At 37.6% G+C, this 15,413-nt stretch overlaps 1 protein-coding gene across 1 annotated transcript in view; it reads right to left on the bottom strand.

Annotated features, from left to right (window-relative positions):
- Nucleotides 1-4,151: 4,151 nt before the first annotated feature.
- Nucleotides 4,152-15,413, bottom strand: part of SWT1 (SWT1 RNA endoribonuclease homolog) — a 28,701-nt gene continuing 17,439 nt past the window's right edge. Inside the window, exons 12-19 of the mRNA XM_087726166.1 lie at nucleotides 15,225-15,358; nucleotides 13,118-13,256; nucleotides 11,116-11,261; nucleotides 9,104-9,312; nucleotides 7,821-7,952; nucleotides 7,574-7,640; nucleotides 6,184-6,248; nucleotides 4,152-4,792 (exon numbers count right to left, since the gene is read on the bottom strand). Coding sequence (XP_087582292.1) covers nucleotides 4,687-4,792; nucleotides 6,184-6,248; nucleotides 7,574-7,640; nucleotides 7,821-7,952; nucleotides 9,104-9,312; nucleotides 11,116-11,261; nucleotides 13,118-13,256; nucleotides 15,225-15,358 — 998 coding nt within the window. The 3' untranslated portion in view covers nucleotides 4,152-4,686. The remainder of the gene's footprint in view (nucleotides 4,793-6,183; nucleotides 6,249-7,573; nucleotides 7,641-7,820; nucleotides 7,953-9,103; nucleotides 9,313-11,115; nucleotides 11,262-13,117; nucleotides 13,257-15,224; nucleotides 15,359-15,413) is intronic.

The following is a 15,413-nucleotide window of genomic DNA, read 5'->3' as shown; positions in this document are numbered from 1 at the left end:
GGAAGAGACGAGGGAGGGAAGGAATAAGATACCTAACCTTTGATGTTTATAATGATTTGATAGCGTGGGAATATCTCGAAATGTAGTTGTATTGTTTTTTACAAGTTATGGATGTTGTATTTTCTTTTTACCAATAAAATCTTTTTTTGAAATTTTTTTAAAAAAAATATGTATGTCCTATGAGTTATCAGATACCCTGCTGGCATAGTGAGCTGACCAATTGAAACTGCCAAATGCTCCTACAAAGGATGGAGGCTTCCAACTCAAGAGACTATATACACCAGTCAGAAAGAGAGCAGGCAGGGACGGGTGAATTTCAAAAACTCTGTTCTCCTATTCTGTGCACATGTTCCTGAACACAATACCAGCTTATTGAGAAAGTATATCTTTCTCCCCCCACCCCCCTCGTGCCTTGCATCTATCCATCGATCAAAGCTATGGCAAGATTTTCTGCCAAGTTATAGTAGGAAATCCACAAGATATGTATCTTGAATCAAAAATAAGTGAAATAACAAGGGAGGTGGGGGGTTAGAGGGGAGGGGGGGAGGGGGGATATATAGTATAAATATATAGATATATAGTATGTGTTAGATTTTAAAGTAACGCGACTGCACTTGTATACTGTTGCTCTTTAATTCCAGTGTAAAAATAGGACAAGCTGAATATATTAATAGATAGTAGAAATACACCGAAGGGAGGAGTAGAGGGACAGAAGAAAGAGGGGGAGAGAGGGTGGGAGAGAGGACGGGAGGGAGGGTGAGAAGGGAGGGAGGGAGTGTATCGGGAGAGAGGAGAGGTAGAGGGGGAGGGGAAGTAGGGTAGAGGGGAATGATGGAGGGAAGAAGGAAAGTTGGAGGGGGGCGAAAGAAAGGGTGTATGGAGGGTCGAAGAGGTACATTGGGTTTCTATTTTGGGGGGTATTATTGACAAGAGGAATGGCTGTGTTTATTGTTTAATGTTATATGGCCCCGGTTATGCACAGTATATATGTGACTGTACGAAATGAAAAAGGAAAATAAAAACACATTTACAACACACACAAAAATAAATAAATAAGTGAAATAGTTAAAAATAGGGAAAAAAACGTTCCTCTTTATAGAAACCAAGAAAATTGTACAAGTTTGTATTGCATCGTGCTCCTCAAAACCTGTCAAACTCAGGCCATTTATTAGCAAAATAGGGGAGCTTGAGGATAAAGATACTGTAAAGAATACAGTAACTTTAATAACACCTTTCACATTTTTTAGATATGTATCAAGTAACATTTATACCTTTAAATAGCCATTCTTTTTGTTTGCTGCATGATTTCTCTGGGATAGAAAAGACTTTCTGAAATTTATTTTATTATTCTATTTTATTATTTATATTTTTATAAATAAGTCAACGTGGAAAACATGTTTGATGCGTGCTTGATACGCAGTGCAATAAAAATTCTTCTGTGAATGTGCAGAAGTGAAGAAAAAAGATGGTGGCATCTACGGTGGCCCCTGGAGAACCAGTTCGGGGGCATGGCAGGCCTGAGTCACTGCTGGTTTCAGCAACTCAGGCCACCAAACCACTACTGGTTCGGCCGAACTGGTCTGAACCAGTAGGATCCCATCACTGACTAGAACTCACGGTCTCCCAGTTTATAACTCTATTTATACTGTCTGCAACTTAATCTCAATTACATCCATTTGCTTTAAATGCCTTTTCAATATTGCGATCTCTCCCAATGGCATAACATTTAAAGAAGGTGGAATAGGTAGACAAGAATTGACTATCCATTTTTGAAATGTGAACATCTAAATGATGGATTGCTTTTGATCATTATTCCCAAGACAAATGCAATTATCTCGTAGTTAAAGTTAAGAAACATCTTAAACTCTCCAAGGACTTTAATTACGTAAAATTATTAATCTTTGCCTAATAATATTCCATTCAAAAGGAATTCTCTCATGTGGCGAGAAAGCTAAAAACAATCTATGAAGCTGAATAATTCAATAACAGAATTTCATATCATGATTTTCCACGATTCTGCAATACTGTATGTATTCAAAACAGAAGAGGCTGTTGAAAAACAAGTTGAAAATCCTGAAAGCATTCTTCCTTTTCCTCATAATATATTCTGTGATTATCAGAGCCTTTTCTTGTGGAATGTTGGTATAACTACACTATGATGACACTCTGAGCTTAAAACTAAAACTTTAATATTAAAAAAAAATAATCAACCATATGTTTCAAGTGGCTGGAATAAATCGTTTTAAGTGGAAGAACTACATAAGATGTTCTAACTTTATCCAGTGATTTTATAACAACGTCAATTCTAGGTTTAAAATAATTTAACTTTGGATCTCATTCCTAGAGATTATCAACATTTTATCATCCAATAGTACCAATTTTAAATCAGTATGTGAATATATGGATTATCAGGTAATAAAATCTAAAAACTTATTCTGAAAATTTCAAAATACTCATACCTTTCTATGCTTATAAAAATAGATCAATTAATCTTTTGTAAATATATGTTGTAATTTCAACATGATCGCATCTAGTGGTCGGATCAATCCAAGTGAAAGGGATGAATGAAAAATTGGGGGTTTATATGGCCCTTCATATTATATTACTCAATAATGCATGTTTTTGATAACTGCCCAAGATACTGCCTTTCTAATACTACAACCCTGATAATTCTTAACTATGGTCTGTGCTGGTTGGGCCAATGAGAATTATAGTGAAAGGCACTAGGTCCTTATATGTTTAAAAGACAAGTTATTTTTTTACATGTCTAGGATATTATTTCTATCTATGTAATTTAGTGTATTAAGATAATTGGGACTTGCTTTCAAAAACAATATTTAAGGTTTCCTCACCAAATGGAATTGGTTCCCCCGTTTCTGTTCCTCCTGACTATTCTGACCTATTTCCAGATATTATAAACTATATTAAATTACTGTAAATAAGCCTCAAGTCTTTATTTACTTCCATTTACCCGTGGTTGATTCTCCAATGAAACATTATTGATTTCTATTCCAAGTTACATGTAGTGCGTGGCTGTCAAACTAGAGGCCCACGGGCCAGGTAGGTCATGCGCTGGCCATTCCCAGTTTAGCAAAGGGGGGAAAAAGTCCTGATACGTCACATGACGATGCCATGATGCCATGAGTTTTGACATCCCTGATGTAGTGGATGCTCTGAAATATCAGCACAGGAATCCAACTGTAATTAAACATTTATAGAATGACAATACTTAGCTCTACAGAAATCAAGGGGGTAGCTGTAACTTATTTGCATACTTAGAACTTCATAAAACACATTCTGAGCACATATCCATAAATGGGCTCTCAAGTGAAACAATCAAATGTACGTCTTCCTTGGCAACATTTTTAATCTAAATTTGAAATTAAAATGTTTGAAATGAATATATAGTAGTATGGAATCTCCTTCCATTAAAACATGACAAATGATACCAGAACAGAATTCAACAAAAAATAGCAAACAGATTTAAGACATTTTTACCGTAAAAAGAGACATGCACAAATTAAACACTTTTCCCCCCTCTACTACCTTGAAACCTTCCCTCCATTGCTAGCATACAAAGTTGGTTTCCGGTCAGGTAGAAACTTTTCTCTTGTAAAAGTAGCAAAAATGCTTGCAATTATATAATCGTGTTTTATTCTGGGTGATGGAACAGAATCTTTTGCACATTCACTCATGATTCCTGGGCATATGGACATCTTTCCACACAAAGGCACAACAATTATTTGGATAATTAGTAATGCTGAGTAGATGACGATAAATTGGCCACAAGAATTCCATTTTGTCCCAATGTAAGAACTTTACAATGGACAGGAGGAGAGGAATGCAAGCCGCAGCTTGCCATGAGCATCCACTGAGATCACCTGTTTTCCTTCTCCCTGTCTCTTGACCAGTGCTATATGGTTGCATAGTTCCCATAGCCATAACATTTGATGTCTAATTTCTGCAGTTTTTGAGTGAGCTTTTGGTGATTGAGGTGGAAGGAAGAGGGGATTTCAAGAAACTGTAGTTATGGCAGCTACAAATTCAGTAGGTCAAGAGAAGCAGGCAGATGGGCATTATGTATTGAGTAGTATGGAATCTCCTTCCACTAAAACATGACAAATGATACCAGTGAAAAAGTAACAACAGAATTCATCAAAAAATAGCAAACAGATTTAAGAGATTTTTACTGTAAAAAGAACAGGGAATGGGCTAATAAAATATACATAACTTCATATGTAAGCTTCATGATCAAAATGTCTGCACAACTCAACTCCAAGTTATGATATGCTAGGTAAGGAGAGGGGTAGAGCTATGTCATTGCCATTAGAATATTGCTCTCGGAATGGATAATATACAGATTTAAAAAATATCTCACCTGTAAAGTGGTGATTTACATGAGGAGTAAAAGCTAATATTTCAGGGAGATTTAGAAATCCCTTCACCAGTTCTAACTCTGTCGTCCTCCAGGAAGTAGAAACACAAACACATATACATATATACAAATAAGGCCAAACCATGGATTAATGTTTCTTTAAGTGTGATCATCAAACAAAGTTGCTAAAAACAGCAAAAAAGACCAATAAATTACAGAAGTTTAAACTTTTTTAGGGAGCTGGATCATAGGTTTATTTTGCTAGGTGAAAAGAAAACCAGTCTTTCAAGTGTTTCAGTTAATTGAAGGAGTTAGAGCCATCCTCTGTTCTTGATTTCTAAAAGGACTGATTGATAGCGCTGCCTAACAATAAGTTCCAGTTGAATTAGCTGGCCATATCCAACTGATAACCGTGTTCTGGGGAGGAAATGAGAAAATGAAGAAATGAGAAAAAAAGTGCAGTCTGCTAAGCCTTGCCTAGTCCCCTCTTCTATGACTTTCTATAGCAGTTTTTCAAAATGCACAAGATTATTTTCTTCTAAGGGTTGCACTAGCTTCCATTGTGAGTATTGACTTAAAGTACCATATTTTTCGGAGTATAAGATGCACTTTTTCCCCTCAAAAAAGAGACTGAAAATCTGGGTGAGTCTTATACGCTGAATACAGCATTTTTTTGCCTCCTGAAATGCTAAACCTTCACCAAAATGGCCGTGCGTAGCTTGTAGGAGGCTTTTAGAGAGGTCTTGGGGGCTGGGAAGAGCAGAAAGGAGCAAAAAATGGCCCATTTTTTGCTCGTTTTTGCCCCCACCCCTCCAGGAATACTCTACAAACCTCCTAAGGGCTATTCATGCCCTTTTTTTGGGGGGGGGGAGGCTTGTTTTTGTGAAAGGTTTGCAGAGTGCAAAAACTTTTTTTTTATTTGCTTCTTCGAAACCTTGGTGCATCATACTCCGGTGCGTCTTATACTCTGAAAAATACGGTACTCCTTATAGCCTTTAAAGCTGTAAGTAGCATGTTATACCTGGAGGAATGTTACTTTCAATATGAAGCTATCCATATCTTTCAAAAAACGTGTTCTACAGATCTTGCGTACTTTGGATAGCTGGGCTCTCTCCTCCTCTGTCATGTGATCGAACTTCGGGCAGTCAGCATCACGGCCACATTTATGGCCATTTGTACCACCCTGCAGTCACATGACGGCATATTACAATTGCTTTGCTAAAAACCAGTACTTATTTCTGGGTTTGGGTTTGTTTGCTTTTTTGGCAAAACTGCACTCATAGTGAACCATTGGTTGATTTAACATCCAGGGGATTTGCTTAATACCCATGTTCACTTAATGCCCAAGAAGTTTGCTTATTGCCTATGTAATTCACTTAATGACTGTGAAGTAGCTCCATTACAGTAGTATGCCGAGGCTACTTCTAATGCTCCAAAGCATCTGCACAGTAAACATAAAAAAGTTGCTAATTCTTTGCTAATTTAGGTCAATATACCACCATGAACTTGAAAAGGAATCAGGTTATTTGATAAGCATAACAAACTGGTTACTTCTCTGAAACAGTCTTGGGAAATGTATATAAATTCAATAAATAAATAATTAATTAAACAAACAAACAAACAAATAAGCAAGCAAGAGGTATCTAATTAAAAATGATTATAGCCTTTTAAATGCTTGTTAAAATGCTACTTGAACTCAAAGCGATAGGATTAACAAAAACAGATTTTGCATAGGCTGCTGCAGGGGAAGGTTATGAAAAACATTTAGTATTGCTTTATTTTTGTTCCTTAAAAAAAAAAAAGCTTACCTATATATTTCTTGGGAAATACAGTCATAAAGTTCCTCAGCAGTAAATTTTGTACTATTATTTACCTATGAATTGAAAAGACATCAACTTACTAATGTAGGAAAAGTCATTCTCAAATACTAATGTTATATACTGGGAATTGTTTGTTGCTGTAATAAAAGCAAATAAAAGCTTCAGATTTGTTAAAAAATTAACTACTATGAACTGGCCCACAGATCTTATACCAGTATTAACACTATAGACCAGTGTTTCTCAACCTTGGCGACTTTCAGTCCTGTGGACTTCAACTCCTAGAATCCCCCAGCCAGCATAGCTGGCTGGGGGATTCTCGGAGTTGAAGTCCACAGGACTGAAAGTCGCCAAGGTTGAGAAACATTGCTGTAGAATTTGCTGCAGCAAAAGAATTGCTGCAGCAAAAGAATTTGATGGAAGACAATTTTCGCGAACCCCGAGGGTTTGAGAAAGCTTCCCCTTTCTGATAATCTTAATGCAGGTGCAAATGCTGTTTGCAGTGGGAAAAGAATGGCTTAATCAAGGTTGTGGGAGGATCTCATATAAGCTTTGGTCAGGTGTGAAGGAACAGGGCCATGTGTTAAGTTGCAGCACAGATTTATTCAAACCTATACACAAGAATCTAGTCTAGTAACAGTCAGCACTAAATTGGCGCTAGATAGAAGTCAATGGAATTCAGGGAGGGGGGCAATTTGGTCATTTGTGGCAATGCAAGGACTCTAAACTGATGACAAGTTTAACTCTGCCTACTCTTCTCCTACAGCTTTGACTAGTAAATCAGTGCTAAGCCAGACATGCATTTTATTAATTACTATGTAACTATGTAACTTTCTCCCCATATATTTTTGCTCTGTTTGAACCAGAGCAACTCTTTTGTACCCAAGGGACATTGGGAGAGAACATTTTTTTATTTGAACACAGAAGATATGGCCTGTCATATTCTGAAGTCATATAAGAGGGAATTTAATGTAATCATTCAGAGCAAAATGGGTGCTCTAAGTTTTGCATATTTAAAGTACTTATTTTTCTGATTAACCTTGCCCAAATGATTAATAATTTTGTCTTGTCAAATTCGAGGGTACTTTGTACCACGAATGAGTCACCAACCCTGACCCATTTATGACTTGATAACCAAAATGGCACTTTCATTAGACTACAATCCAACAGGCACAATATATTCAACAAATGCATAATACAGAGAGTGAAGTGCATTTAGGTTATGGTGTAGGCCTTTTCAAGTACATACATTGAACCTTAATTTTTTTTAAAAATGTGTACCAGACTTCTTTGAAATCTTTATCCAAAATTTCTGTCTTTTCTATCATAAACAATTTAACAACAACAAACATATCAAACACTTGAAAGTTAAATAACTCACCTCATTATTAGTTAAGAATCTATACAAGGCCCAAACATCTTGAAAGCTACTATTTGGCACTAAGACTCTAGGAAAAAAGAGAGAGAGAAAATTAAATGTTAAAAATGTTATAGCATAGTCCCTTATCCAACAATTTTATACACATATAAAGTTAGATAAGAAGTTTAGATTCTAAAACCTAACCTGATCCCAGAAAACACTAGATTATATCAGAGCCACACACACTGTTCAGTTCATGGATACTCACTGCTGAATTCCAGCAAGAATTTCATTCACTGTGCCCATTAATTTCTGCAGCCCCATAAAAGCTTCTTGAAATGAAGACATATTCGAAGTTTGGGGTATTGCATTAAGGTCTACTTTTTGGAAAATTTCAAAACTAAAAAAAAAAAAGCAATGTTAAAAAATTAATTTCACATTAACATGGACTCATTTTCCCCCACTCCAATCCAATCACACCAAATTTGCCAAAAACTACTGTATTCAGACATGAGATTGATGATCCCTAACCCAACATTATCACCTCTGTCTAAATCACAGCAGTCAAGAGACTTCCCTCCAAAGTATTAAGTGACAAGGCCTAAACAATATCACATACTTTAAGATTCCAGTCAAAACAAAGTGTCTAGGAGAAGGGAAATATTTTAATGATGGCATATTGCCAGGGCACGTTTGTGCTATAGTAGATATAAGTGAGGGAAAGCCCCCAATGGTTGGCGCTGAAGTTTATTCTTCCTGGTCCCCTGTGTAGTCAAGGATAGGGATTTGGGGAAAAAAAGAGAAAGACAATTTAGAGTTTCAGCAGTCCAAACCCAAAATTCAAAGTAAAACTCAAAATAGCCAATCAAAAAGTAAACGAATCTGGAAGCAGTGGTTTTAGATTCAACTGTGCACATATAAGCAAATCCTTAGCTGAGAAGTCACTGACCCCTTTCTAAGAAAGGCTTTCCAGCATGAGAAACCAGCTCCCTTCCTCTGCCTGGGTAATGAGCTGAGTACTAGTTGGTTCATAAGAATGAGGGGTTCGGTATACAGCGCCCTAATAAGGGTAATCTAGCAAGTGTTTTCGCTGTAAGCTTATTTTTGTCATTCTCTGTTTGTTTGTTTTTTTGTCATTTTGTCATTCTTTGCTTAGTAGGTCCTGAATCTGCAGACACAGGATCTACTGAGCCCTGTGTCATACTCTGGTGCAGAGACTTACTCAGAAGGAAGCGGCTGCTTTCAAGATGGTTTCTAAAACTAGTTAATATTATCTGAGTGAATATGCAGACTATTGGTGGCAACACGATATGTAGAAATATTATTGATACAGTGCCATTCCTTTACCTGGCACTTTACTAAATTATAGAAGAAAATATTAGGCAGGTCCCACCCACAAAGAATTCACAGTTCATGCTCAGCAGTGGAGCATGTTTGCTAGAATACATGACACACATGGACTTTTTAAATCCTGTAAGGAAAATTTTACATTAGATTTTATTTAAAAGGATACTGGTTTGTTTTAGTAAATATTGCTTTAGCAAATGGTACCTGAACACATTGATTCTGTTCCATACATTTTCAAGGACGGACCAAATTTCCTTATGTCTATTTTCTTGTGCTGAGGGCTCTGTTAATGGACACTTATCTCCTGTCTGAGTGTGTTCTGACAAAATCACATCTTCCATTTTTTCACAGGTATCATTTCCCAAATTAGATTTCAAGGTATCTTTAGAATTTTCTCCTATACTTGACTCCATCTTAGGAAAACACAAGAAACAAGCGGTAAGAGTACTGCATATATGTAAATGTGCAGCTGTCAATTAAAAATATTTGAGGAATGCCACATAATCATCATGTTAATAACAAACTCAAGAAGTTTTGTTTCCTTCTGCCTTCACAAAAAAGATGTAACTCAGTTTTTCTTCACTGGTGATTTGAAATATTTATATATAGTTTCATAAATTATACATGGGCAGTTCACAATGCAATTTAAAATCTAAAATTAATAAAACTTAACAGAGAAAAATGGCAATAGCAAATATTTTCAAATTCTAAAAATATAATAATTTTATAAAATCATAATAGTGATTTTCTAAGACTGAATATTTTCCAGCCGGGTCCTAGTTCACTATGCAAGCTTTTCTACCTGCTCTATTTCCAGGCTCATAAATAGAGCTCTCCTGGAGATATTTGAAAATTTCTCCAGCAAATATTTCCAAACAAGGAACTCTTTACCATACATACGTTGGTAGTGGATTTGGAGGAAAGATAATTTAGGTGCCTACTGCTTTCTAGCTGGTTGAGAGGGAGCCATTTTTTCTCATTGCAGGAGCAGACCCAAACCTATAAAAATATTTCTCTCTCTCTCCTCTCAGACAATGCAAGATATCCCTTTCTTCCTCTGCTCAACTCTTAAATTTAAAATACGCTTGTGGATGCAAGATACTTTCCATCATAACAACTCTAAATTTGGCTGCTTTTCTCCTTTTCCTTATTTTTTTTGCAACCAGGACAGAGAAAAAGGCAAGAAGAGAAAGAAGGCACTAGAGCTGTGATGGTGAACCTATGGCACGTGTGCCACAGGTAGCATGCAGAGCCCTTTCTGTGGGCATGCAAGCCGTCACCCAGCTCAGCTCCACCGTCTGCACCTCCTGCCTTCCAGCTGGTTTTCGGGGCTTTTCCAGCGAGGGGGGGGGTCACATATCCATGCGAGGGGGCGCATGCGAAAGGCTCATGCACACATGCATGGGGGGTTGTGGTGTACGGGGGGCACACATGCATGCACGGGGTGGGAGGAGCACGAGGCACACATGGGCATATGCGCATACAGGGAGCACAGGCCCCCCCCACGCATACAGTGCAATATGGGTGCGCGTGTGCACGCTTTCGGCACACAACGACAAAAAGGTTAGCTATCACTGCACTAGAGCAGTGTTTTTCAACCTTGGCAACTTGAAGATGTCTGGACTTCAACTCCCAGAATTCCCCAGCCAGCATTCGCTGGCTGGGGAATTCTGGGAGTTGAAGTCCAGACATCTTCAAGTTGCCAAGGTTGAAAAACACTGCACTAGAGGATGAATACAAGAGAAGCCAGTAGACTATCTTACTGAAGAAAGGAAGAAGAAATGATTGATGGTGGCGGTGTGGTTGTGCTGGTCATAAGTGATACCAGACTTAAGAATGGAAGCAGGGAAATATTAGAAGCATCTGGGTCTCTTCCCTCCCTCTCTTCATGCTGTTATTCCAATCTGTCTTCTGTTGGGAACCCACAAGGTGTGAAGCAAGAGGGGTCAGAGCCTAAGGACTTCTACGCTTGGAGGTTCCTCCTGTATCTTCACACATCGCTGCTACTACAGAAGCCAATCCTTTTTATTCAGCAGTGAAATTTGGTTCTTGGTTTATCCACGGCAAATGCAACACTAATTTCCATTTAAAAGGAAACAATTCAGACGCAGCTAACTTTTTCCTTTGAATGATGATAAATGTGAATGCCATCAATCTTGTAACCAGATTTATGCACTTAAAAGGAACTAGAGTTGTCAAAACTTAGCCTGGTTTACCTCTTCAACCGTCTTGAGTAATTTATTCACTTGAGCTAAAGCCCGTGAAAGAAAACCATCATAGGTGGATCTTGAACTGAACATTTCCAATAACATTTTTGACTCCCGGAGGACATTCCTCAATGTTGAATATCCAATTATTTTACCTGAGACAGGAAGTAGAAAAGAGTGTTGTTCAGATCCAAAATTCTTGTTGCTTTATTATTAAATCCCTATGAAATGGTATACTAAATAGAAACGGTTATTCAAGTGTAATTGACTTTTTAAAATATGAGTTACACAATTATAAGAGCCAAGGTGGCGCAGTGGTTAAAAGCAGCACTGCAGGCTACTGCTAGATCAGCAGGTCAGCGGTTCAAATCCCACCGGCTCAGGGTTGACTCAGCCTTCCATCCTTCCGAGGTGGGTAAAATGAGGACCCAGATTGTTGGGGGCAATATGCTGACTCTCTGTAAACCGCTTAGAGAGGCCTGAAAGGCCTATGAAGCGGTATATAAGTCTACTGCTATTGCTATTGCTATATTATAAGGCTTAAAACTGGATTAATTTCTGTTACTCTGCCTTGAGTTATACAAAACTGTAGAGGAGAAGAAAGAGGAGGAAGAAGAGGAGGAAGAAGAGGAAGAAGAAGAAAGAGTTTCATGGCATCATAGGCCTCATAGGCTAAAGGATGCCAGCATAACATAATAATATTGTAATAACAGCAGAAACAGAAGAGAAAGGGGCAAGGGAGATCAAACATTGGTCAGTACCAGGTGCAAATGAACTGTATGGCTTTTGGTTGAAATATCTGATTGGTCTGCACACACTCATTGCTAAGTATTTTAACAACATATTGTAAGAAGGTAAAATTGAAGACCGGTTAACATATGGCAAAATCGATCTGATAATGAAAAATCCAACAAGAGGGACGGTACCAGGCATCTACAGGCCAATTCCTGCTTAACAACAACTTTTAAACTTCTAACTATTGTGGTAAATGATGCAGTCCAACAGCATCGAGTTGAAAACAAGCTCCTTCCATCTGAACAGAAAGGAAACCCCCTGAATAGCAGAGAGAGACACACAAGATCAACTCCCAACTGACAAGATGACTTTGGAAAATTGTAAGACAAGGACGACCAACTTGAATGTGGTCTGGACTGATTACAAGAAGGCATTCCGCTCCCTGAAACATGACTCAAGTGCCAAGAAATAACAGAAACCAGTAGAAACATCAGAAGCTCTGTGCAAGGATCAATAGCACAATAGAAGACAGAGTTGCTGGGCAATGATGACGGGCTGGGGGAGGTTAGCTTCAAAAGAGGAATGTTTCAAGAAGACTTACTCTCACCTCAACTATTTGTCATTGCATTTATTCCACGGTCAACAATGCTGAACAGGCCAAACTGTGGCTATTGAACATCAAAAACATTTGCCAGGTTATCCCACCTCCTTTACATGGGTGATCTGAAGCTGTATGGAAAAACACTTATCTGGAATAGAATTGCAGTTCGGCACTGTCCAGCCAAGATGCTGCAGTGGAGTTTGGAATGGCAAACATGCCACCCCCGGGAAACATACCAGCAGGGGACAAAATGGTGAAAACTGAAGGAACCAAGATGGAAATAGTCTCAATGAAGATAAGTAGAAATTTTCTGGATCAGGAGTCTCTGCACTCAGTCATTCAAGCTCTGGTCATCTCACACGTGGACTACTACACTGGGGTGTTCTTGAAGAGCATTTGGAAACTTCAACTGGTGCAGAGTGCAGTGGTGCGCGCAGTCTAGGGCTTATATCCTGTGGAAGTATCTTTGATATTGTTAAATTATAACATCCATCTTCCTGGGAGGGATTCAATAGGTGCACAAAAATGCAAAATCCAGACTAGACATCTGGCAGACTGTGCAACCAACTATAATCAATAATAATAAAAAACAAAGCAAGCTTTATATTTTTTTACTACTGATGACTGTGCCCTTTTGATCTAAGTAATTTCACGTATTAATATAAACACTCCTACCTTTACAAAGATGTACATAGAGATATTCAATAGTTGAAAAAAGGCTTCTTGATATAAATTGTCCAAAAACAGCCATCCAGTGTTTTTTGTAACACTCCAACACATTTGCTAATGTCCAAGGGGGTTTATGATATACTACCTAAGAAAGAAAAATAATTTACTAGTCAGATTTCAGTATCTTTTTTAGAAACATGCCACCTACATCAGCTAGCATACTAGTAATTATATCAACTCCTCCCTATTTTGACAAACAGACAAGATATATAAAATAAATGATAGAATCTGATTTTGGAATGGGGTTAGTAATACCACCTAATACCGTCTCTTCTGATACTTTATTTTTTTCCTTAAAGACAAATTATATCAGAGGGACTTCATTTCATCCTGAGAGTATTTTACAATAGCTTGTAACCCCTCATTGTATCACTATTGTGAAGCTATGAAGGGTTAACAAAATGTCAAGGTTTTATAAGACAAGATACAAGTATGTTAAGATAAGACTATTTGCATGCCATGTAATGCAAAAGGCAAAAATATGGAATTGAGGATAAAATTTATCTTCCTGAGATTTTCAGATTTTATTTAAACTATGAAGGTGTCATTTACATAAAATACTGACCTAAATCAGCTGTCACAGATGGCTAAAAGCAGCTGGCAGAATTTTGCCAGTCATGGAGAATCAGGAAATCTGAAGAGCATTTAAACAACAAGCAAATCCGGCATTAAGAATGCAAATTTGCATTCTTGTTAAGTGATTTGCTCATTTTGCTTACGTAATCAATGGGATTTAGGGTTTTTTGGCACCCTAATTTGATAAGTTTCAGATTATCTAAAATCCAAAATACACTAAGCATGAAGATAGATTTTTGAGGAAGGTTTCAAAGGTGTTACGTCTGCACAGTTGTTAGACCGTGGCATTTTAATTATTTTTAAACACATCTTTTTTTTAAATGCGTATGACCTTTGCAGGCATTCCCATGCTCATGTGAACAAATGTCGAGCACCTGACAATCAGCATGTATTTATGATAGTTGTACTGTCCCAGAATCATGTGAAACTCCAGACCTCCAGTGAGGCAATCTAGCATCATTTCTTGGTCTTCTGTTTTTCCTAATTCTTTGCAATAACCATGACCATTGCCAAGCAGATTTGCTCCCCTTGACAGAGTTTCAGATATTGTCTTGTTTTGGCTTTTTTTTTGTCCCCCACCCAGGAGGTGAGTTAAAAAAAATTAATAACATCTGATAGGATGCTCTTTAATGTATGTACATCTGAAAATTATGCGCATGCATCCAAGTTGTATCACGATGGATGGCAGGGTCATGTCTCGGTGTCCTATGAAAAGGGGAATTTACTTTAGAGAAACAGAAAGAAAAGGTCAGAAAGCAAACCATTAGCCTGACCATGCTCCTTATTCCTCTCCAGACTCACACCTAATTTAGGGAATTGTATACTGGCTAAAAACAAGGAATGACAGCTAGAACAAGAATGTGGTTAAAGATAATTTAGATCATTGTTCTCATTCTGCACCCGCCTTGAGAAGTGGATTTTGAATTAACAGCCCCAAGCTGTATAGCAACAATGGCTTTTACGTGCAGAACATTCTGCTGCAAAATGGAAGCATTCTAAAGGAACTTTCAGAAGGAGCTCTTACTATACCAGAGGCCTTACATGGCAAATGTGCCCACAAGATTCATTTCAAAGTTTGATACTAAAAGATCGACTACAGGAGAACAGCATTTAAATATCAAATATACAATCTAAAAATATTAAACGATTTGCTGTATGCCAAAGAGTGAAAATAATGTTGTGAAATTGTCATCATAAAAAAAACAAAAGGGGGGGGGGAGAAGGAACTTATTGGTCTTGTGACTAGCACAAACAGTCCTATCAAATGATCCTTGCCTTTTCTGCTTATAGAAGGAGCAGGATGCCTACCTGCCCCAAAATGCAACAGGAATTCCTAATAATATATAATAGGCTATAACTAAAATTGGAGTCAGAATGAACATAAGTACGTAAGTATAGGTAAGAACCCCAGATGCATTACACATGACTTCCCTAATTGGAAGACCTATATTTCTTTTGCATATTGGAAAATATTCACCTCAATCCAAAGATCTCCAAAAGCAATCTTCAATTCAGTTTCTAAAATAGAAGATAAAACATCTCCCAAGCTTTTTTCCATATCAAAAATAATTTCTGAAAGATGATTAGAAGAACTCTTTTCAGTCTTCTTATCTGTTCGTGAGCAAAAGCAATTTTAATGTTTCAATTCAATTACAGTTCCAGTGCA

Source organism: Thamnophis sirtalis, unplaced genomic scaffold, assembly GCF_051295495.1.
Source record: "Thamnophis sirtalis isolate CommonGarterSnake01/CBP01778 unplaced genomic scaffold, rThaSir2_p1.2 scaffold_12, whole genome shotgun sequence".
In the NCBI taxonomy this organism is placed as follows: Eukaryota; Metazoa; Chordata; class Lepidosauria; order Squamata; family Natricidae; genus Thamnophis; species Thamnophis sirtalis.
The sequence above is the reverse complement of the archived record's forward strand: the minus strand, read 5'-3'. Positions and strand labels throughout refer to the sequence as shown.